Consider the following 23,419-nt stretch of genomic DNA (forward strand, 5'->3'; position numbering starts at 1 on the left):
CGTGTCTTTGGATAAAAAATTAAAATATACGATGACGATCATATAAATAGATACACACTTTTCATTTTACTAAGTTGTTCTCTTTACTACAGATTATTGGTATCTTCAGTCCTTTTTAATAAAGACTTCTTCATAAATGGTGCCCGACATGGCCAGGTGGGTTAAGGCGTTCGACTCGTAATCTGAAGGTCGCGGGTTCTAATCTCCGTCACACTAAAGATGCTTTTCCTTTCAGCCGTAGTGGCGTTATAAAGTTACGGTCAATCCCACTATTCATTGATAAAAGAGTAGCCCAAGAGTTGGCGGTGGGTGGTGATGACTAGCTTCCTAACCCTGTAGTACTACACTACAAAATTAGGGACGGCTAGCGCAGATAGCCCTTGAGTAGCTTTGCGCGAAATTAAAAAACAAACCAACTTCTTCATAATAATTTTCAGTCATAGATTTGCGATAATTTATTACTTTTTTTTTTTTTACAGGGCTTGACAGGGTGCGAATGTATTTCTGTGTCTCCGATACCGGGAGTTTTCCTGGCTTTCCTATTCCGATCCAACCTAGCTTGACGTCATAATGATGTGGATAATGTGGATGTCACACACAAACGCCATGTATGATCTGGTTTTGAGAGCTTTCTCCTTTTCATTCTTTTATATAGCAAAAAAAAGTTTCAAAATTTCAAAGTTATTTACAGGTGTTTATGATAACGGTTAAATTCAACTGAAATGGAAATTGACAATTAAAAGAAGAAGTGTTACAGAAAAGAAAAAAAGGATCTGGACTCGTGAAACTTGTCGAATTTGGAGAAATTGAGTGTAACTGACCGAAACTTGTTTTAATACATATAAATGATGGAGTTCATAACATACATGTTTGAAATGTGTGAAAAAAAACAATACAAACGGAGATTATCTGAGATTGGAAGTGATATATTATAAAAGCTGTGTATCGCCGTGTTTACAAGAAACGTTTTAGTTGTTCGAAAAGTATTAACAATAAAATCATGTTTATAAAGTGTTAAGTTTGAAGGCTTATAACACCGAAATCTGGGTTTAGAAACCCGAGACAAGTGTGATACTAGTTTAACCAAGTGGGTAAGAATTGTATTATTAATTTCTTTTTCTGTTGTGTTACTAATATTTCTTTATTAATTTGACCTTTTAAACTCTGTATCACGGTAAAATACTCTGTTATAGGGAATGTTTATTGTCTTGCTCCAGTTTTTTATTTTTTTGTCACTTGTAAAGTAGTGTTTGATTAACTTTTTTGTGTTAGGGCACAGTTGATAAAACAGTCACATAATAGAAGTGAGGAGCTGCCCAAATAAGAAAAAAAATATTGAGAGGAAAAACGTGTCACACATACTTTAAACACTGTTCCATCGACAATACAACTACTGGTAAATAAAACTACAAAACATAATGAGAACATATACGTTATTTTATTTTATATAATATCCATTAGTATACAATATCAATCCATGCAAAAACCCTTCAGTAATCATTTGTGATTTAAACTTATAGGTTCCTATTATACTGTAAATGATTCTCTTAATGTGTGATAAAAATTGAATCTTACGTATAATTATGTCTGTACATAATAATACATACGGTATAGTATAATACCACATGTAATATGATATAAAGTAATAAATTAACTATACAAATTTAAATTATAAAAAGAAATATATCAAGCATATCAAAGCATTATATTTGAAATGACGAATTATACCTTCTTGCTATTTCAAAACAACTATAAAACTAACGTTTGGATGTGGCGCTACTTATTAAAATATATTTCAGTTACTTAAAATGTGTCACTACCATTTTGATTTTCAAAATCGCTTGTGTCTAAATGAAGCTACGAATACGGCACCAAAAGCTGTTGTTATTTATAGTTAAACCTATGAAACCATTCTTGTCAAACTGTGTATCCTTTAAGATTATATATATATCATTTAGGTTTAGTTTATTTTGAATATTTGCATAAAACTACCAAAGGACTAATTGCATTAGCCGTCCCTAATTTTGAATGTTAAGCTTGAGGGAAAGCAGCTGCCAAAAACATCTATCGTGAATTTTTGGACAACTTTAATGGAGTAGTGGAATTTGACAGCAACTCTTACAACTCTGTCTTAAGGAGCACAGCTTGAGAAGAACACTTTTGCAGCAACATAACACGAACCATGAACATAAGATTTACTGACTGGTAGGCTAACCCCTAGGCCACTCCCGTCTCTTATGGTTCATTATCTTACATTTTTTTTAAAGGTTTATGAAAACCAGTTCACTGGTGATGCAGGGTGGGCGTTTCACAGATAGTCAAACCTTTTGTGTAGCATTGAACTTAACAACAAATAAATAGAAACATCAAATTTCTATATATATGAAGATAATAACTATAATAATATCTCGTATTAAGACTATTATTGACAACCAATAGTCAAGAAAAGTAATATGGAAATTTCTGTTACTTATGAGAATAAACAGAAAACTTACACAGTTTCATTCTTCTTGCTGTCATAATTATACGGTAAGGGAAAAAGTGCTTGTCTTTTACTTTATTTGTTATGAATATGTTTCTCGTTCATAATATTCATGAAAATCTGAATATCTATTCTATCAGAAATCATATGCTTGAACCCAGAGTAATACTTTTCTAAAACATAAATTATAAGCATATATCTTAATAAAAACTTCATGAAAATGTTGCAGAAGTAAACCGATTTTACAATTCATATATGTTTAGTCGTTCTGAAAAAAATTGTATTTGTTTACACAAAGTTACACACTTTGTATATAGATATATATACGTTATTTATGTTCTTACAATGTGACACATTGCAACTTAGTTATAAAATAGTCTAACTAGCACAGAGAATAAAATATTAATCATCTTGGAGTCTGGAAAGAAAAGTCACTGCTAACGAAAAGTTAATCAACATTTCTTGAATTTAGTAAGTATAAATACATTGTTATAAATTCAAAGAATTGTTTACTAAGGTAAAAAGAAGTTTATAGAACGTAAAAAAAACGCATACATCTGTATTGTTTTTAAGTTTTAGTTTCATCCTCATTTAGTGCGATATATACAAACCCAAAAACATTAAAACAATTTTGTTGCAATTTACAAAAGTGGTTTAAACTCATTGAAGATAGCTATCTCCGTCTATACGTATATAGGTCAAGTAATTCTAATTAACCTAAATGTTAGTTCTTTTCCCACTGACACAGCATGAACAGTTTAATACAGATAGTACACTTTCATATATTTCTGACACAGAACCTATGCAGCTCATGATCTGTAACAGAAATAGTTATATACATTTAGTATATGAGACAAAAACTAATAGGAAATAAACACATACATTAGGCCTAATTTTTCTCTGAACTATCCAAAGCCTTTCTGGATATACAATTACTAGCAATTTATGCTGTATCGTTACAGGAAGGGAAGAAACAGTATTGTATAGTATTTTAAAGAAATAACAGATAAATACTTTATTTAAAACCTGTCGGTTTCTGCCTTCCTGAAATCAACAGCATAAATATTTTAGGGTAACCAGCTGGTTTAGTCAAATAAAGTTCACAATGATCACACTGTGCAAGGATTGCAAGTAACTTTAGTTACTTCTAAAATACTCAAAAAGAACACATTACAAAGCATGCATCATATTTGATAGAGGTGAAGATTCATGTTTAGTATGAAATTAGTCGTTTTTACTTAAAATTATTTTGAGGCCAGGATGGTGAGAGGAAGGTTACGTCCTGTGAGAGAGACCAGCCGTGTACTGCTCTTCTATCATATATTCTCAGAGGTAGCGAATCTGCAGTAAACTCCCCTGTAGCTCCGATATCATTGCCAGATGAGCACACGGGTGGAGAATGTCTGTCCCAGTACTGGGATCGAATAAAACCACGAACAGATCGCCTACATATACAATATACTTCAAATGAAAACACATTTAAGTCTAAAAGTCAAAATAATGATAAGAATTGTTGAGCACTTTTTTTTGCTTAAGACCAACAATAGATTAGGAAGCTGCTTACAATAATCTCAACAATGTATTTATTGTTATATAACTAGTAACAAATATTATTCGAGAAGCTTTAAAGTTTGTTTTACATTATGCTTTTATTAACATTTTCAAAAACGTTAGGATGGTCTTCTCTAATTCCATTTTGAGCAGGTGACTTAAAGATTTTATGCCTTTGAATTCCCACGTACGACATGTTTTAAAATCTAAAGCAAAAATGTTGTATATTGGTCAGATCTATTAATTAAAAAGTGCCAAAAAATTTGCCATGTTTAAAATAAAATAACATGCATAAATTTAGAAACAATATTTCAATACAGTTATACAAAAATCAACAGAATAATGGAAAAATAACGTACTTGCAATATTTTGGATCTGGCACATCAATAATTTTAACACTTGAGCATCCAGCATCAGTCATGATATAAATAGCATACCAAAGTGTTGAGGGTTGAACACCTAACATCTTATAGCTACAGAAAACATGATTTATTAATAACCTGGGTTAGAATTTAAAATAAAAGAATTCTGATATTACAATAGCACGTTACTATTATGGTAGTTTCAAGAATAATAAGAAGACTAAGGTTCAGTAAATATTATTTTAAAACAGGTATCGCCATGTTCACAACACTTTGTCAACTTGATGATACTTGTTTATCTTTTAAAAGCTTGGCAATAATCGTCTAAAAATAAAGAACTTAGATAAAGATTAATATATTCTTATCAAAAGTAAACCATGATATGATAAGAGTAAGACTTGCTGTAAGACACAGCTTATATTCATAACCTAAACGTTTTTTTACCATTTCTAACAACGAAATCTGATGTTATATTTTGGTTTTTACTGCTATATTCTAAAGGACTCACGGACATGCCACTTTATTACGACATCCAATCGCACTTGTCAAACACCTGAATTATTTGTTTATTCACGATAAACTTGTTATGATATTACTTAAGCCCTATAAATATGGTGAAGTGATCATAACATGGTTTATCTACAATATAAATGGCAGAAGAAAGGCGTGTGTGTACGTATGTGTTTTCTTATAGTAAAGCCACAAAATCAGGTTATCCGAGGGGAATCGAACCCTTGATTTTAGAGTTATAAATCCGTAGGCTTACCGTTGTCCCAATGGGAGATTCAAAAAAAGGATTTATCAACATATGTATGATAATGGGTGCTCGTCAAGTAATAGTGTCTTAAATATAGACTTTTTCTTTGGGTGGTCGTTCAAAGAAATGTGTCATGAAAGCCTCTCCACTGTGACAATCGAAATGAATTACGTATGCATCTAGAGGGATTGACGCTGGAGACAGACTGACAAAAGCCAGATAGATTTTCAAAGTGCACCACACGTCAAATAATGTTCCATTAATTGATTCCGTCAACATTCGACTATTTATAACTGTGTACGTTGCAAACTTTCTTACATGACAGGTGACAATCTTTTGAAAACCACTTAGCAGATATAAAAAAGGGATAATGACTTCAATTTGTGTTTACAACATAAACTATAGTCAACAAAAGATTGGAAACATGTATTGTGATATCATGGTTTAATTTTCACGTTCTTCTTACTTACATAATAATATAAATATGGATTAATAAGAACGTAAGGAATTTGACCACCTTATGATGTTCTCATGTTCAAAATTCTAGAAATAGTGTAATGATGTGGGAAATGTTCTCGGGGCCCGATTTGGGGTTTTAATTCTTTTAGAAGAAATAATAAGGTTCTTAATGTACCTAGTTATGTCAACTCTGCAGTGATGAATTTTCACGCTGATGGACTATAATGGTACAAATTATTGGTCTCGAAATCTCTAAAGTTTCCTCAAACAGTACGACTTGAATGATATACTTTTAAACATACAACCGCCTGATTTCAGTATGAACAAGCATCTTTATAATGAAATTGAACCTCAAATTTACCACTATAATCCTCTGTTGACATTTATGGATCATTTACAGATCTTGCTTATTCCTGGATGAAAAATGGAGCAAGCGACCATTTACCATTTTATAGATCTATACCACTTCGAGTTCCAAGTTATTATCACGGTTCAATCCGATGTTAGCTGGCGTTTAATACGAAAGTCTATTTTAAGATTACAAGAAAGCATCATTCCAATTCCTCCTAGAGTTTATATTTCTTACTCTTTAAAAGGGTTTAAAACACTTTTAATTATTTGACCGTCATTTAAGACACCTTTAGACATTACTTGAGAAACATAATTAGTATTTCTCTTTCTGTGTAATTATAATATTGACAATCGATTAGTTTTAGATAAAGGAGATTGCATTCAAGTTGTATGAAAATGAAGTTGCTCTTCTAGCTTATGAAAAGTTGCTTCTTTAATATAACAAGCATCTAAAATTATAAGAATTCTACTATTTTATCTTTTGAGTTCTAAAGGAAAACTTGGAGAAAAGCAAAACATTTTTAGTTAGAACCTCTGAGATAGTAACTGATCATACTGCTCAGAATTTAGTTGTCAATACATCAAAATACATCCACTCTTTTGTTTTTTTATAGTTCTTATAAGATTACTTGATGGCTATCTACGCTAACTGTACCTAGTTTATTAGTGACAGACTATAAGAAAGGCAACTAGTTAACACCACCTACCGCCAACTATTGAGCTACTCTTTTACCAACAGAAATGGGATTGATTTTCATTTGTTATCGTTCTGTAATGGATTTACTGTTATATATTTCTTTTAATATCGATGTTTGTTTCAGTTAAATATATTTTTCTACATGTATGTAGCTTATACTGTTAAATCTGTATTGTGAAATTCCCGCCTATTCACTAAAATTGTACAAGCTTCTCGATTGTAAGAATCAATAATGCACCATTAGCGTATGTAAATACTAATGATTGCCAGTATTTTTGCCTTAGCTGAAATTTCTAGAAAATGTTTTCTCAAGCTTATAAAAGGCAACCAATGCAACGCGAGAAAACTATTGGAAGATGTAACTATAATTAACATTTATGAATCGCGAAATTATATCACAAACCGTTTAACTTTATCAAATTAACTTCGGATGTCAGTATTTCTACGAAGACATTACATAAGTTCAGTTGTAAAAAACTCTATGTGAAGAGCTATCTATCACCCCATTAAGTGAATTGTACCTCATTCAACTCATAGTTAATTCGTTCGACGTAAACCGTTGGTAAAATATTCAGTTCTAGACCAGATAGACGATTAAATATGGTTTGTAAATTTGTAAAGTTTTTGTATATAAATCATAATTTTTAACAACTTTTATTATAAATTATGTTATTCTTTCTATATTAAAAATATATATTTGTGTTAATAAAGAAAACTGTGTGTATCAATTTGTGTGTTGACAAACATCATAAAATTGATACTTCTCTGCATTCATTTAACGTCAAAATCCAAATTATAATTCATCTCAGTTTCAGACTATTTGAACTTGTAATACGTGACATAATAAACTGGAGGATTGTCTGAGATAAATTATAATACGTAACAGGTTTCACGGCTGAAAGCTACCTGCAGGTCAAGTCTGAATCTCGTTACCAGACAATACCAGTCTTAACAAGTGTATTACTAAAGATAGCTATAGTAACAACTCACCCTACAACTGCTGCTGCTTCTCTCATGGCTATTAAAGCTCGGTGCTCACTATGCCTATCTAGAAAATATAATGTGACGTTCTTGTTGTATCTAGAAAGATGTTTCAATCTCGTCCGCGTAGTATGCAAGTCACTCCCAGCACCTCTTATGTCGTGCACGAAAACATTCTGGCTCGTCAATCCACCAGTAAGTATTTTCTTGAATGTTTTCAGTAGGCGCCTTAAGCTACAAAAATAAAAATAACAACAAAAAGAATATGTTGAGAAACGTTAACGTCTATCTATCTAAAACAAGTGGCCATTCGAGAATTTTAAAACCAACAACTGTACACAAATCATATTGTTTGTTTGTTTTGAATTTCGCGCAAAGCTACTTGAGGGTTATCTGCGCTAGCCGTCCCTAATTTAACAGTGTAAGACTAGAAGGAAGGCAACTAGTCATCACCACCCACCCTCAACTCTTGGGCTACTACTCTTTTACCAACGAATAGTGGGATTGACCGTCACATTATAACGCCCCGACGGCTGAAATGGCAAGCATATTTGGTGCGAATGGGATTCGAACCCGCAACCTTCGGATTACGAGTCGAACGCCTTAACACACTTGGCCATGTCGGGCCCCACAAATCATAATTTCAAACAAACGTCCTATTATATAAGGTAGGTATTGTTAACAATTGTATGTAAAACGTATTTGTTAGGTGTTGTTGTATTTGATTTGATTTTTATATGTGATTATACTGTATATGGAAGTTACCTTTCATTATCTAGAAGTCTGGCAGTTGTTTTCTTCCCTACATCATCTTCTAGTTGCCTTACAGAAGATAAACCTAACCGAAACACACAGTCTGATTGGTCTATTGTATCACCTTTTTTCGATCCTAGAAGTAGACCTGTAAACATACAAATTACCATAAAACAAGATGAAGAACGTTTTGGAGAATTGTAGAATGCCCTGTTATTTTTATTCCTGTAAAATCAAATGATTTGAATCAAAATAGAGGAAACTTTTGTGCTAACTGAGCTTAGGCTTAAGTTATCATACTTAACATCTGACCAAAGAATAAAATACAAATACTGGGGGAAGAAAAAGACAGTAAGTACTATGAACACTTCTCTAAAGACACTTTTATAGTATATCTGAAACATTGCTTTCTAATGGCTATCGTAATACATAGATTTGAATTATTGCATATATGATTTAAAATATATCTCCATCCATTGAGGCTACAAGTGACAATTTAACGTATCATTAGGGTCAATAATCAAATATGCCAAGCTGAATGTTGTGAGATTAAATTTTGTAATAGATGAAAGTGTTTTTTGTAGATAGTTTAATAGATAGGAACAACAAAGTAATATATATATACATATATATTCGGTCTTTAATTTTGATCAAAATAACTTCATTGAAATGAATCACAATAAATGTTAATTAGAACGACCAGAACTTCTGAAAATCTGTTACTTTTACTTTTATATTATAATCTAACTTTTTATTACATTTCTAAGGTTACAACTACATATAAAACTTTAATATCACATTGATAACATTTTTGCATCTCAAAATGTAAAAATGTATGTAAAATTAAATTACGAAAGAGACTGTTTGGCAAAAGTAATTTTTCGAAGTTTTATTACTATTGTTGAGTTGTTATTCGACTACGTTGTACATGTAAGCGATGAGTAAAAACTGTTGCTAACTTTCCAAAAATTATAACATTTCATACCTTTTTAGAAGTCGTCAGGAGTTGGAGTTACCAATATGAATACCTTAATTCTCACCTTTAAAAACTTTATGTGTCAGATATGGTAGTAGAAAATATTTTCTTTCCCTGAACTCTTTCAGTGTTTCATTTCTGTATGTTCCGATTCCGTATTTTGAAATTATGAAAAATCTCTCAAGAATATAATTATCCAACTGATTTACGATTACAGTTATTGTTGTAATTTGAGAATCAGCAGTATCCACAAAAGGTAAATGGCATGGTATCTCATACCCAGACCCTATATCTTTAAGCACAGTTTTACAGATTACTTCTATTAATTTCTTAAAGTTAATCTTTAAAAACCTATTAATTTTTCACAATTTATGTTAATACTACAGAACATGATTTTGTTTTTGAAAATTAAAATGCATACCCGATGTTCCAACTAAGGAACACGTCCGACACTTCAACTCCATTGCTTTTACCTCTCCATTGTAGTCACGATAGCCTGTAGGCCCCCTGAAACTCTGAACTCCTGAGAAGTAATAATACGAATTAATATTTTCAGCGCAAATTTAGTTTTATATATAAATTTATTTAAAGCTTTCCAACTAATAACATATTGTTTTCCTTAATAACAAACCTAAAAGATCCCTCCGAGCGACCAGTCGGGGATGAATCTTCTTAGAATCTCCATATTGTTTAGACAGGTCACGTATTTTTATCTTGCTTACACTAAAATAGCTTGGAAAGTAATCAGATTTGGATGTATCTTCTGATGCTTTAGAAATGTCGCTTAAACCAAAAATCAAGTGAATCAGAAATCCACTGGTTGTGAGGACCAAAAGGCATTTAGCATATGAAAACATCTGTTCGTTTGTTAACTGGAAAGAAGCAACATAAAAATAATTAAATATAAGCAGGTAAGAAATCATTAAGAATTCCTAATCGCATAATGTACCAAGTGATTAAAATACAGTTAAAGTAAACAGTTGTGGTCAGTCAAAATAACCTCACACGTTAAATATGATAATTAAGGTAAACTGTACAACTCCAACATTTACGTTTAATGTTTAAAAACCAAAAAAATGATCCAAACCAGTTGCATAATTTTTATCATAAAATAGAATCCATATGAAAAGTTGGAATAAAGCATATGGATCTGCAAGAATTGATTTGAGACGTTTCACGATTTTATTATTATTATTTTATGGATAAAGTGGTCGTAACAGATTTTCTATCTCCCCTTAGTTAACAATTATTACTTTCCTGTCCATGGCTGTTCACGTTTTCATATGACTCTGTCAACATATCTGGACTGTAGATAAATGTGCTTTGCTTCGACCGTTTGACATTTTTATTAGCACCAACAGAAGTTCCTTTCTAGCCTCTTTTACAACTTATTTTGTTTGCAATGATATCCTGCCATCTGTTGCTCTATAATGTGACAGTTAATCTGAGAATAGCCCGAAAGTTGGCTGTTGATGGTGATGACTAAGTGCCTTCCCTTCAGTATATCACTGTATATAAACTTTGAATTTGAGTATTCTGATACCTGTCCTCAGAAATATGTGTAATTTTTACAGAAAGTCTGCTGGTTCTCTTTGCTTTTCTCAATTATTTCAGGCTTCAAGAAGTTCTGTATTTACTGTATCACAATATTGCACCTCAGGATGATCTTAGGAACGTTTAGTAGAATTCGTACAGAATTAGGAAAGATATTGTATCTCCTCAGCTATTTTCCGTTTTTGAGTTGGCGAATACCTTTGGATTTTCCACAAGACAGTGCATATTCTTTAAAATTTGTAAAAGAGTTGAGAAAATATGAAATGTGTATAAGGAAGCGGAATGACATAAGTTCTCTGGTTAACTTTCAAATTCAGAGTTAAACATTGCCGAAATTACTAGATTTAATATTAAAACAGACACATACAAATTTAGTGAAAATTAAAACTATATTCTGTCATATTATAACAGACCTGTAATCACCTAGACTTGTTTATGTTCTTGTGAATAAAAACAGACGACTTTTCGCTATTACATCAGAATTACACTACAGTTACTGGCAAATGGCCAAGCGCCCTAGATCGTCACGGACTAATTAGGGCTAATCTCGTATTTATCCTGTTCCCAGCACTTGCCGAAGCACATTTTGCTTAATCTTGCGACATTAAATACTGTTTTATGTAGAGTTCAATGAGCGCTAAATAAGTTAAAGAAAAACGCACGAACACAAGAAAACAAAAATGTTCTGATTGAAAATCAGCATATACGTTAAATTACAAAGTATGTTGACAGCGTTTACGCTAAATATTACCGAAATAACATTAAGATATAGGGAATAGGAACACTATAGACTCGGTATGATAGTTTGGGCGCTGTATTCGCAATCTGCGAATTCAAGTCCCCATCGTTCTTCCAGCCGCGGTGGTGTTATAAAGCTATAGTGAATCAAGATTGTTTTTTTGCTTTTTAATTTCGCGCAAAGCAACACCATGGCTATCTGGGTTAGCCGTCCCTAATTTAGTAGTGTAAGACTAGAGGGAAGGCAGCTAGCCGTGACCACCCACCGCCAACTTTTGGGCTACTATTTTGCCAACGAATAGTAGGATTAACCGCACATTATAACGCCCCCACGGCTGAAAGGGCGAGCATGTTTGGTGCAACGGGGATTTGAACCCATGACCCTCAGATTACGAGGTGAACCCCTTAACACACCTGACCATGTCTGGTCTGTGAATCAAGAATTAATGGTTATTGGTGAAATTATACCCAATTCTAAATTTTCAATAATTTGTTTTAATTATTAAATAATAAAATTCAGTTTTCTATTTATAAACATTCTTATTCTATTTATTATCTTTCCTGATATCGTGCTTCAGGAAATTGAAAAAAAAATCATATATTAGAGAGTGAATACAAATGTTATTTACAAGTCTCATGTTAAAACGCTTCATATTTCTTATAATAAAGATAATTTTCTACGAAGATTAATAATTTCTTGCTTGTTTATGAGGGAAAACAAAAGCTGATTGCTCTGTTTGTTGGAATTAAACCTCAAAATTTAGCATTATAGGCCCTCAAGCTTCCCACTGACTCTTCAGATGACCAGAAGTAAAGGAAATGGTCATTACAATATTCCCTTTGGTTTTTAACTGTTAATCTATTTTTCCAACCTAGGCAGACATCGAAACTTGTCGCAGTAAATGAAAGTAAATAATGAAAAATGTAAAATCTCAGACTGACAAAGATTAACTCCAGTTTTAACAGTTGTTTAAAATGTATGGGTTTATATTATCGTCCTGTTTCCCTGGACTCGCATCATTTGTTTCTAAATTGAGAGAGTAGGTTTGTTTAGCCCTGAAAATTAAATCTGAAGAATTATTTAAGCAGATAATAATATGATTTTTAAGTCACGTGGTGACATAAACTTTCTTCTCTGAGAGCACAAGTGTTTAAAATGTTACAAGCACATTTCTATAACAGCTTTGTTAAGGACTTGGTGAATATATGTAATTAGTAAAAATCTCACATACCTTTACTTTCTAAAAACCAATTAAGTTTAGACAGAAAAATTCCTCACCTTCCTATACATTGTTGTTTAGGGTTACTTACAGCTTGTTTTTATTAGACTTTTCACGGTTTTTTGAATGTATATTAGTCAAAAGCGCCTAAAAACAAAACAGAGAAAACATCCATCAAGTGCAGATTGGCCAATCACAGTAATATATTAAACTCGAAGTAACCACTTACGTTACACATTCGAACTTCTATTTTTTTTATTTGTGGTGTCATCATTTTATAAGGCCTATTTCCTAACCAATGAGAATTTCATATATTGTTATGCTACCAGTAATAAAATAATTATTTGTGTTGAAAATTCATTTATATGTAGTATATCAAAAACAGTGATCGTTGTGAAAGAAACGTAACCACAGTTTCTTTTGTAAATAATGTAATGGGTTCATGAAAAGTACGAACATGCAAAATTATGAAAATAACGATCAAAATAACTTTTGAAGAATTACAAAGAGGGTTCATGTTTATATCAAAGACATCATGAGAAATAATTTGGCCTTATAGTGGCAAAACGGTAAATCTGAAAGCTTACAATGCTAAAATCCGGGTTTTGATACCTGGAATGGGCACAACACAGATAACCCATTATTTAGCTTTGTTCTTATAAATCTCACATAAACAAACAGTAGTAAGTTCTTTAAAGATAATGACTTTTATTATTTTATAAATTCTAAACACCACACAACAAAAGACTTCAGAATTATTAGGGTTTATTTTCCTAAAATATTAGAAAATAACAAATGTATATACCTGAGCTTTTACACTTGACCTCACTTATAAATAAAGAAATAACAATTAGATCAAACTGAACAGCGTGTCGATATGAAGCCATATTTAGGTTTTTAATCCTGCTACCTCATTTCTCCATTATTTATCTTTTGCAGTTTTTCTCTGATGTGCCTTAGTGATTAACGTAACAGTACAGAATTACTAAATCAAAACAGTTCAAAGTCTACATCTGCAGGAAAACATATCAAAACAACTTTTGTATACAAACATAGAAGCTTTCAACAGTGACTTGCTATAACCTTGCGCAACACTGTTTTCTTATCTCGGCTCTTTCTTGGTATGGAATTCTTGGCTTGTTTCCAAGCTTCTGTCAAACTTTTTTTTATATTTCTTTACAATAATCCCAAGAATATCTTTCACATAAACATGGGATATTGAAAGATAGCGCAAAGCATCATCATATTTTTTCTACTCGTGGTATATTGATACTATAATGAAAAAACAAAAGAAACTGGTATTGTTACATGTTTTAAATGATGTAATTTTGGAAATCATTACGCGATCCAATCAGTTTCTGAACCAATCAGTCATATTTTAAATACCACTAATAAAGAAACACGGGACTAGTGTAAGTACAATGTTAATATCTAACATGAGGAAAAAGATTATTATAATATTTGATTCTGTATAAATAAACATTAATAAAGGCACTAATTTTTTTCCCCAAAAGTACTTTATCCATGACGCGAATGAAATCATTTGAATATTATCATTATTAATCATATTAGATTGGAATTGGCCTACAAAATGTTCAGCAAAAAAAAAAGATCGAAGTTGTATGTAATTCAAATATTTTGTCATGGTACTATAAGTTGCTTTAGTTCACTTGACTACACATTTCATCCTGAGGGTTGAACCACAGCTGTAAGACGTGACAAAAATTAGAATTTCGTTTCATGTGGTTTAAATGTCAAATAAATTAGGTTTAAGGAAAGAAGAAAATGCGTATTCTATCCAATGCTAGATTTAGTTCATATTTTAATATATTTAATTCTTTACAATATAGCATTTTGTATCTAAAGGTACATCACTAGGTATCTTTTATATTAATACAATATTTGCTTTTAAAGAAATATAGTAAGAATTTAGTTTTTTACTGATATTAGCTCTGAGTAAATAATAGTAAATTGTACCTTGGATATCACTGTCATTTTATGATCTTGTTTATGAAAACGTAAGCTTTATTATATTATATAAAAGATACTTTCATCTGTTTTCCAAATTTTGCAGACTGATGAAGAGCGCCTTTTAAATAACGAAAGTCTTATAATTTACAACAGATAGTTGTTTTTATTTAACGTACATGGAAATGATTGAAGCAAATGTTTGTTATTTTTTGCGTTTTTTTTATATATTTGAAGGTTAGTGCCTCCATTCGCAATATGTGACGTCATTCCATCACAAAATACACTCACTTTTTCAGCAGTCAGAGTATTATACTGTCACTGTCAGTTCCATATTTCGTTGGATGAAAGTAGTCCAAGAGTTGACGGCAGGTGGTGTTGTCTTCTATCACTACTAAGTTTAAATTAGGGACGGCTATTGCAGAGCGGCCTCGAGTACACTGTCGTGAAATTTGACAAACAAATATATATACACACTTATGGATTTCTAGATTAATATGTTTCCTTTCAAAAATGCTTGAGTGAAATAAACTGTTATGTTTCTGCTTTAGCTCATGAACATAGCAGAATAAAGTAGTTTAACATTACCCCATATAGTTTAACTTTATACATATGTTTTTAAATTGAATTTACATTTCCCTTAGCGCCTAACTGGGAAATTTGAGAGTAAAATTTCGGTGAATAAGCTTACTACAGACTTGTACCTCTAAGCCGCGGTTCTCTATTCCCGACGATAAACAGAGTGCACGTAGTCCATTATACAGCTTTAGCACTAAGAAAACAACAAGAATATCACATTAAAGAAATGCTGTAATATAAATAATGCTGTGTATTTATATTTTACTGTGTTTATGAGATATCACCTACTGTTTGAGTTAAAGCAAAATTTTGGTCTTTTTTCCTTCAAGTGTTTTTGGATGAATTTCACACATGTTTCTTTGTTACATCAACCTAAGTCCTTAGGCATTTATCCTATAATAATTATTATTTACAAATATCTATAAAAGGAAACAAATGATACATGGAAATAAAATGTAGATTACGATATTGTTAATATTGTACACATTATGAAATATATTATGTTGGATTGATAAACGTATAATATTCAATGACTACAACTTGTGAAAGAGAGCTGCGAACAGTAGACACCAGATGACACTACCTTTCTGAGTTGAGATATATGAAATGATCTCTGAGAATGACAGTGATCAGTTGAAGAAGAGGAGATATTTTATACTCTTATTAATTTATTATTTGTTCTCATTCGCTTCTTAAGTGGCATGATTTGAATAATAAATATATATTTGCAACTAAAAAGAAGTAGTACCAGATAAAAAAAAAACGATGAGTTGAAAAACTTGGACTAATTGGTAGCCTATCCGGGACTACTTTCTCCTTCCTACTCTTATGGAAAGAAGGCGGCCATAGAATAACAGAGGGTCTGATCTGGAAAAGCTTGTTATCACGTTGCTTACTCTAAGTCGACTGACCAGCCTTGAATACAGCACTGTAGTCCATATAGGAGACATACACAGCAGTAACAGCACCAGAACAGATGTGCTTAGGTATAGTGTCAGCGAGCTCATTCTCGAAGATACTGACGTGGCCAGGTATCCAGAAAACTGGGATAGAAATGGATGATAAAGATAAATGGGACACTGTGTTATGAATATCAACGAAAACTGGATAAGAACTGAGGTGAAGCGATTCTAGAGCCGGTAGAGAGCTGAGCAAACTGGTATACATAATTTTTTACCACGTCGTTTTTCTCTATTAGAAGAATACCTATTGACCACCATGAATCCTGTCTTGGGCTGAGTTAGCAGGTCTCTATCAGTGGACAAAGATTTCAACGATTCAGTGCATGAACGAATAATCGTTCTGCATCTGGGGACCGAAGAAATAGATGGGTATGAGCAGACATCAGAAAATGGAAACAAAAGAAGTGAATCCAGAAAGCCACTGGAAGGATTGATGAGGTCAGAGGTGGATTGCAGCAGCATATGTCTATGCTGTAGTGGATAGCAGTCATCTCCGAGCTTCTGGGAAGGAAATATTGTTCATCATTTTTAAACATTGGACCTGTTTCTTCTCTACTCACTTAGGGCCGGAACAAAAGTAAGAGAGGTGTGAACCATTACAGTTAATACAGTTCGAGTTCCTATTCATAAACATCGTGGCCTTTGACACTAAAATGAGCACACGTCAAAGAACCACGACAAGACGTTTTTTAATAACTGAACCACTGACACTGGAAGCATCAGAGAGGGTTGTGAATGCATGGGTATACCTCAAAGTTCAGATAACCTGCCTTGACAGTGGCAAATGGACGTGTGGTGTAAACGTCAAATAAGAGCATTGGCAGGTAGTATTATTCCATCCTTACGAGTAGAGATAAAATAAAATGCAGAAGCACCTTGATTATAGAAACCAGCGAGGATCTTCGACTCGGAAATGTTCTTTAAATCCTTCTCAACAATAACTCCTCTTGAGGATCTCAAACTTGCACGAAGAGTAGCCTCGATAGGTATATTCCCAATGGTCTTTAATTCAGGTGGAGTTTGGTGTGTTATGGTGTTGATTTTTCCATCAAAATGTCTCTAGAATGCAACTCTTTTACTGAGTTGGGAAGCCAGCAAGTCCTTCTAATTTCATTTGAATAAAAAGGAGACATTTACTCTAAAGATTTCTCAGATAAGGAATGCAGAATAATAAATCGAGGTACAGAATTTGACTATGATAGTGACTGTGCTACAAAGTTGTCCATTCGTGGTCGTTTTCCAATTAACTGTTTTTCACTTTTATTTATTACGGATACTCCCATCCATGAAAAATGTATTGCTGCAGTGTCCTTATTTGGCATTGTAGTGCATTTCTTCGTAGAGCTACATGGTGGGTGAGGTCAGTGAGCACTATGCCCAAACACCAGCTTCAGACATAATGTCCATAACACCCGTTGAAAAAGTCAAATAATGATACTCAGTTAACCCTAAACCAAGATAACTAGCTGATTGACTATGGAGGTCACCCCAAGGTAGCCTATCGACAGTGGCTGTCTGAGTTGGACCCCTCAACCATCAAGATCCTCTCTTCCCCTTCACGGATCGTCCTGCACGTCAAACTCGTGGACGGGTGTTTAGATCTCAGACTAGGTAAGAGGAAAGTACAGAATCTTCTCTGAGAGTTCCCTTGCGACGTACTGGAAGCCACGTGTAGGGGATAGCTATGAGAACTATATTCTCTTATCTATTTTATCCAATATACAATCACATCATTAGCTCAGATATGCCAATGCAATGGCAAAATAGTACAGTGAAGAGCTATAATAACACAAAATAATGAAATTTCAATTCCATAAAGCAATTCAAGTACATTATTTGCTTAGTACATTTATAAAATATGAACGATAAGGCAAAAGAAACTAATTGAAATTACATCAAAATGAAGGGATATATAAAATTTCTTCCATGTTCCATGTCCTAACGTTCGTCATCATCTTCAAATTTCACCTCTGGAGCTTAGGATGCCTGGCAGTTAATTATTCAGCAATAACGTGCACACACTTTCCACGTCATGCAATGTTTACCACAGTTGATGCGGTAATGCATGATACTTTAGTGTTAGTGGCTATATTGAGTCATATTGAGTCTATATTGAGAATGATAAGAATACTTATCATTCTAGGCTGTCAGAGTAGGTAGCCGAACTCTTGAATGTTCACACACGGCAATTCTGTGATTCAAGTTATTAGCCTCGCTTTATCCTGTCCTTCAAGATGCAGTTTTTAGTCCATTCTTGTTTAATATCACAGTAGGTATAAAAACCTTGTGAAGTTGAGCTCGCCTTCCTCTTATTTCAGTCCATGTAGATATATATGTGGATTTTTCTCCTTTCCTAGTAAACTCGTAGAGAATGGTGTCTTGAAACTATATGTGTCATGTCACCTTGTTAAATAGGCTTTCACATTAAATTATTTTATAACATAGACTTCGGCAAGTTGGAAAACCACCGACCTCCATAACTGCCAATTTTACCATGGGAAGTCTAAATTATTTAACTCACACAGTTAATTCTACTAACCTGTCAATGTTATCAGTGCCTATAAAAGACCCCCAGTTCACGCTATCTTCGTCATTGTGTCCAGTATGATCACTTTCGATTCCTAGTTGTTTCAGACTTTACACCAGTTTCTGTTCTTTCACGTTGCCAATTTACTATCACTACACTCTGACCAACAGTCATGTGACAACATCGACGACAACGCTATTTTTATTTTTAAACTGTTATTATTGAATACGACTTATCCTCTTATTCCTTAGTTTTTGTCACTCATTCTCGACAGTAGTTAAGCTAATTTTATTAAATTACCAAGCAGTTGCGTAATTCGATTTTTCATATGTATTTCACTAACCTCTTCAATTTCTATTAGTCCATACTATTTTCACATTAAGCTCTGAAATTATCTATATTCTAATTTAAATTTAATGACCCACAGTTGTTCAATTCAGCTAATTCAACAACCTCATAGTATGACAGATTTTTGCAGATTTTTCTGACTTCTTTTTCTTTTTTACTGCACTAAATGTAAATTATTACGTGAAACAGATACCAACATAATTAGGTATTAGTAAGAATCCAGTTATAGTTAGAGTTTTATATACTAAACATTTGTTAGACCAGAGGAGATGTAAATTGAAACCTACATACAGTTTGCATGTGGAAGCTACAACAACGATTGTGCAGCGGCCATCATCTTTATTAACTACTTCAGAATGCTTCAATATACATAATGCAATATGAAAAAAAGCATATCACATCTAATGCATACACAGCAGAAATTACACAACTATGCTTGATCAAGAAAGAATGTGTACATGTCAAATATAAATCAAGATGCATTCCATGTGGTGTTGAGAATCAACTGTCTACGTTATTTATAGAGTGACACCAAACCAGGAAATAAAAAGCAAAGAAAAACCTTATTTAAACTTCATTTGGGGCTGAACACAACTTCCATAAAGGGAATTTTCAAGAAAATCATAGACTTTGAACGAAACGTTGATCTAAATGGGACGAGTAGTAATACATTAAAATATTCTGACAATTTACCGTATTCGATCCTAACCAATTATTGAGTTAGTTTTATTACCGATAATTACGACGAGTTAATAAAATTAATCCAATAAAGTACAGGCCTACTTGGGATTTGGATGTGTATACTATTTGGAAAATCATAAGAATACTGAAGTAATTCATGTAAAACTTCATGTTTGTTTGGGCTAAAAGTCAGTCTTCTGCAATAAGAAGTAATTGGTCGTGCTGTGAGTTTGTGAACTGAAACATTTACAGTTTCTGTTTCTTCTATGAAAAACCCAAATAATCTGCTGGTTGAAGCAGAGTGATGCTGCTTAATCCAACTATGTCTGAGCCTATAACAACATTGAAGATATGTAACATTTCACGCTAAAGCTTCGTATAAGAAAACATGACTGTCTCTTTCACACTCGTATAATGCTGTTGGAAATTGAATGTACAGTGTTTGATATTAAAGACTTAACGAAAGCAATGTCTGGGTAGTTTTAAATCAACGTGTTAACTGGTAACTTACTAATAATATTAAGTAATTTAATGAATATTATGGAAAACTTAATTGAAGTATAGTTACTTACTCGTATTGAATAATTTAATAATGTTAACAGTGAATCAATACAAAATACCTTCCTTAATCTTAGTGTAACCGAGTATCTTAATTACAATGTTGTTTGTGTCCCTATGGACAAAACAGGTGGAAATGCTAACACGCTTAGTAACTGATCTGCTAGTGAGGGAACACCGGTCTCCTTTCCTTCAATCACAAACATCGAGAGATAATTCAACCTATAATATAGACCTGTAGAACATTCATTCGTTTACGTCGCTGCAGTCAATCCACCTCCCTTGCTTGTTAAGAAGTTTGACAGTAAGTTGAATTTTAATATCTTGGAGTTTCTTCAAAGTTGAGAGAGACATTTCTTTGTGTATCGAGTACCTCCGAATAAATGGGTGATGGAACTTGAGGCCTAATGTTTGAAATGAAGGTAACTAGAATGGTGGAAGGATTCCGGATCTGAAATTGCTTTTAAACACTGATGATAATTTAAATAATTATTAACTAATTTGTATTCAGTGGTGTTAGATAATATCGAACTAGCTAAAACATACTTTACTGGAAAGTACCACCTAATAAATAGAAGTTAGTGAAACGTTTATTTGGAAAACTGTGAAAACTTGTAAACTAAGAAACTTACACTAAATAAATAGAAAATATGAAGTGTGCTATATTAAAATTTCATTTCTGTTTGCGAAAATACTCGGGACATCACTTTCTTATATCTATTTCTTATGTGCTTAACCTTACGAAACAACAGAAGCTTCGCCATAAAATTTTACCAATGAACTTTTAATAGCAAAGTGATCAAAACCAAGTACCATAATAGATTACTGTGATACTTTACTTGTAATAAAATAGAGTACTTATCTATGCGTTATTTTAAGAAAATAAAAAGATATAAACAAGAAACAATAAATGGAAGGCAATTGTCAAAAACGAAAGCATGGATCAAAGGAGGTATTTTGAGTCCCGAAAAATAAAACCCTCCATTAACTATTTAACAACTAAAACAGATCCGATACAACTAGCAATAAAAATTAACGGTATGAAAGTAGTAGGTGCTACATATATAAACTTGCCGGGATTATACAATACTGAATAAAAAATATGTGAAAACAAATCAACAGAAATAATCCAATACTTCAACTAAAAACTTGGAGTAAAGATTAAATGTGTCTTGCTGATCGAAAGACGAACTGTCAACTGTAAAATATATTAGTAACAAAAACATTATGGGCCAATGTTTCGTTGTTGTCAACAATTTGGCTTTTTCTTTATTAAACTAGACTTCATTCAGCAAAACGAAGCAACCTTTAACCTCTTCACAAATGTTTTTGAATTAAATGTACCATTTGCTAGACCTGACTCTCAGACTGAAATGATTCTACCTAAAGAAATACAGTGTCCACGCTTAAATAGTAAAGACTGTGAACAATTATAGCAATAACTTTAACAATACACCTGGCCTGAGATACTTGTCTGAACATAGAAAAATCAATGTTTAGTAAACTTCAGTGTTATTCTCTCACTAAATTTGTAATTTAGTACTACATGATCAATTGGGTGAAACGCTTCATGATGTGTTAAATGAACTTTCCAATTCTTGGAATTCTCCGGTAGTTATTGTAAAGAAGCCTAATTATTTTAGGTTTTGTTTGAACTACAAGAACTTAAGTCAAGTCTAAGAATCTGACCACTATCCATTGCCTTCATATAAGTGATATTTTGAATTTTTTCATCAAGAGCAACTTGTATCAGTGTGCTATCAAAACTGCTAACAGACTTTCTCAATCTAAAGTGATGCCTTTTTGTCTTCAAAATACACCTATTACCTTTCAAAGATTAACGTTTAAGGCTTTAGCAAGAGCAACTGGATGTTTCAAAGCTTATATTGATGATATTATAATGTTGTCACTCACATTTGAATAACGCTTAAAATATCTTTAATTGGATTTCTAGAAGCTACGTACAGCTAATCTTACTGTAAAAGTTTCTAAAAGTAAATTTTGTCCATCAGAAGTATCATATTTAGGATGTAAACTCTCTTCTCAGGAAATAGACAAAAATGATAACAAATTGGAAAATGCTACAGGCTTCCCACCTCCAAGAGTTAAGCACATTTTTGAGTATGTGTTTCTAGTACAAGTAGTTAATTCCAGACAATTGCTGGATCTTTGTATCAGTTATGAAGGAAGCACATCAGGTGGAAATGTAACTCCTCATGTGAGGATGCATTTCAGAAATTTTATCAGGTTTTATGTGAATCCGCTATCTTGTAACTTTTAAGAAAAAGTGAACACTATTTGTTTTTCTACTAATGCTTCAAATGTTGTATTAGGAGCAGTTATATGTCAGAAGGGTGTCATGGTATATGTCAATATAGAAGTTAACTCTTTAGATAGAATCTATATTACTACAGAGTTATAATATCTAGCCATTGCCTGGGCTAATGAAAAATTTAAAATATACGTATACCAAGACGAACTTACGGTTATAAATGTCCATGGTGCCAGTCTAGACATCCTGTCGACCTCCAGGAGAAACTCCAGAATTGAGCGTCAGTAAGCTATCACCTAGACTTCTTGCAATTGTCAATATTAACTTTGGAAGACAACTGGCTACTGAACGCGCTAAAGATGCTCAATGTAAGCATATATACTTTTATTTTAAAACTGGAATATTACCAAATGATATTACCTACAAAGAAATAACTGCGAAGATGATTATAAAAACTATTTAATAATGAATACTTGTGTATATATGGTCTGCCACAGACTCTTGTATCTGATAATGGCCCACAGTTTGTGTCTGATTTGATTGATGCAACTTGTAAAACTATTGCAATTAAATGCATCTTTACAACTTCATATCATCTTTAGCCTTATATTATTGAAAAAGTAATTTGAAATATTGTTAGAAT

The 23,419-nt window shown here is 32.6% G+C and overlaps 2 protein-coding genes across 6 annotated transcripts in view; one reads left to right on the top strand and one right to left on the bottom strand.

Moving 5' to 3' along the window:
• Positions 1 to 590, top strand: part of LOC143239550 (uncharacterized) — a 55,017-nt gene extending 54,427 nt beyond the window's left edge. Inside the window, exon 2 of the transcript XR_013021235.1 lies at positions 480 to 590. The gene's annotated coding sequence lies outside the window, so the exon portion shown is untranslated. The remainder of the gene's footprint in view (positions 1 to 479) is intronic.
• Positions 591 to 1,421: 831 nt separating this feature from the next.
• LOC143239551 (alpha-N-acetylgalactosaminide alpha-2,6-sialyltransferase 5-like) lies at positions 1,422 to 13,080 on the bottom strand. 5 transcript variants are annotated; one of them, XM_076480726.1, is made up of 7 exons: positions 12,941 to 13,080; positions 10,001 to 10,241; positions 9,791 to 9,892; positions 8,406 to 8,541; positions 7,650 to 7,874; positions 4,393 to 4,506; positions 1,422 to 3,927 (listed from the first exon to the last, which is right to left on the bottom strand). In XM_076480726.1, exons 1-7 carry the CDS (start codon positions 12,950 to 12,952, stop codon positions 3,717 to 3,719), a joined length of 1,041 nt encoding a protein of 346 aa, XP_076336841.1. In that variant the 5' UTR covers positions 12,953 to 13,080; the 3' UTR covers positions 1,422 to 3,716. The 5 variants fall into 5 exon arrangements, with proteins under 5 accessions (XP_076336841.1, XP_076336843.1, XP_076336844.1 ...); XM_076480728.1 differs by having other exon boundaries at positions 12,894 to 13,007; XM_076480729.1 differs by lacking the exon at positions 12,941 to 13,080 and adding an exon at positions 11,337 to 12,130.
• Between the last annotated feature and the right edge of the window lie 10,339 nt (positions 13,081 to 23,419).

Source organism: Tachypleus tridentatus, chromosome 13 (assembly GCF_004210375.1).
Source record: "Tachypleus tridentatus isolate NWPU-2018 chromosome 13, ASM421037v1, whole genome shotgun sequence".
NCBI classification, from domain to species: Eukaryota; Metazoa; Arthropoda; class Merostomata; order Xiphosura; family Limulidae; genus Tachypleus; species Tachypleus tridentatus.

Coding starts and splice junctions, on each gene's coding strand:
- LOC143239551 (XM_076480726.1), bottom strand. Junction 7,875..8,405: donor AGACTTCTAGATAATGAAAG/GTAACTTCCATA, acceptor TTATTTTTGTAG/CTTAAGGCGCCTACTGAAAA. Junction 4,507..7,649: donor GAAGCAGCAGCAGTTGTAGG/GTGAGTTGTTAC, acceptor TGTTTTCTGTAG/CTATAAGATGTTAGGTGTTC.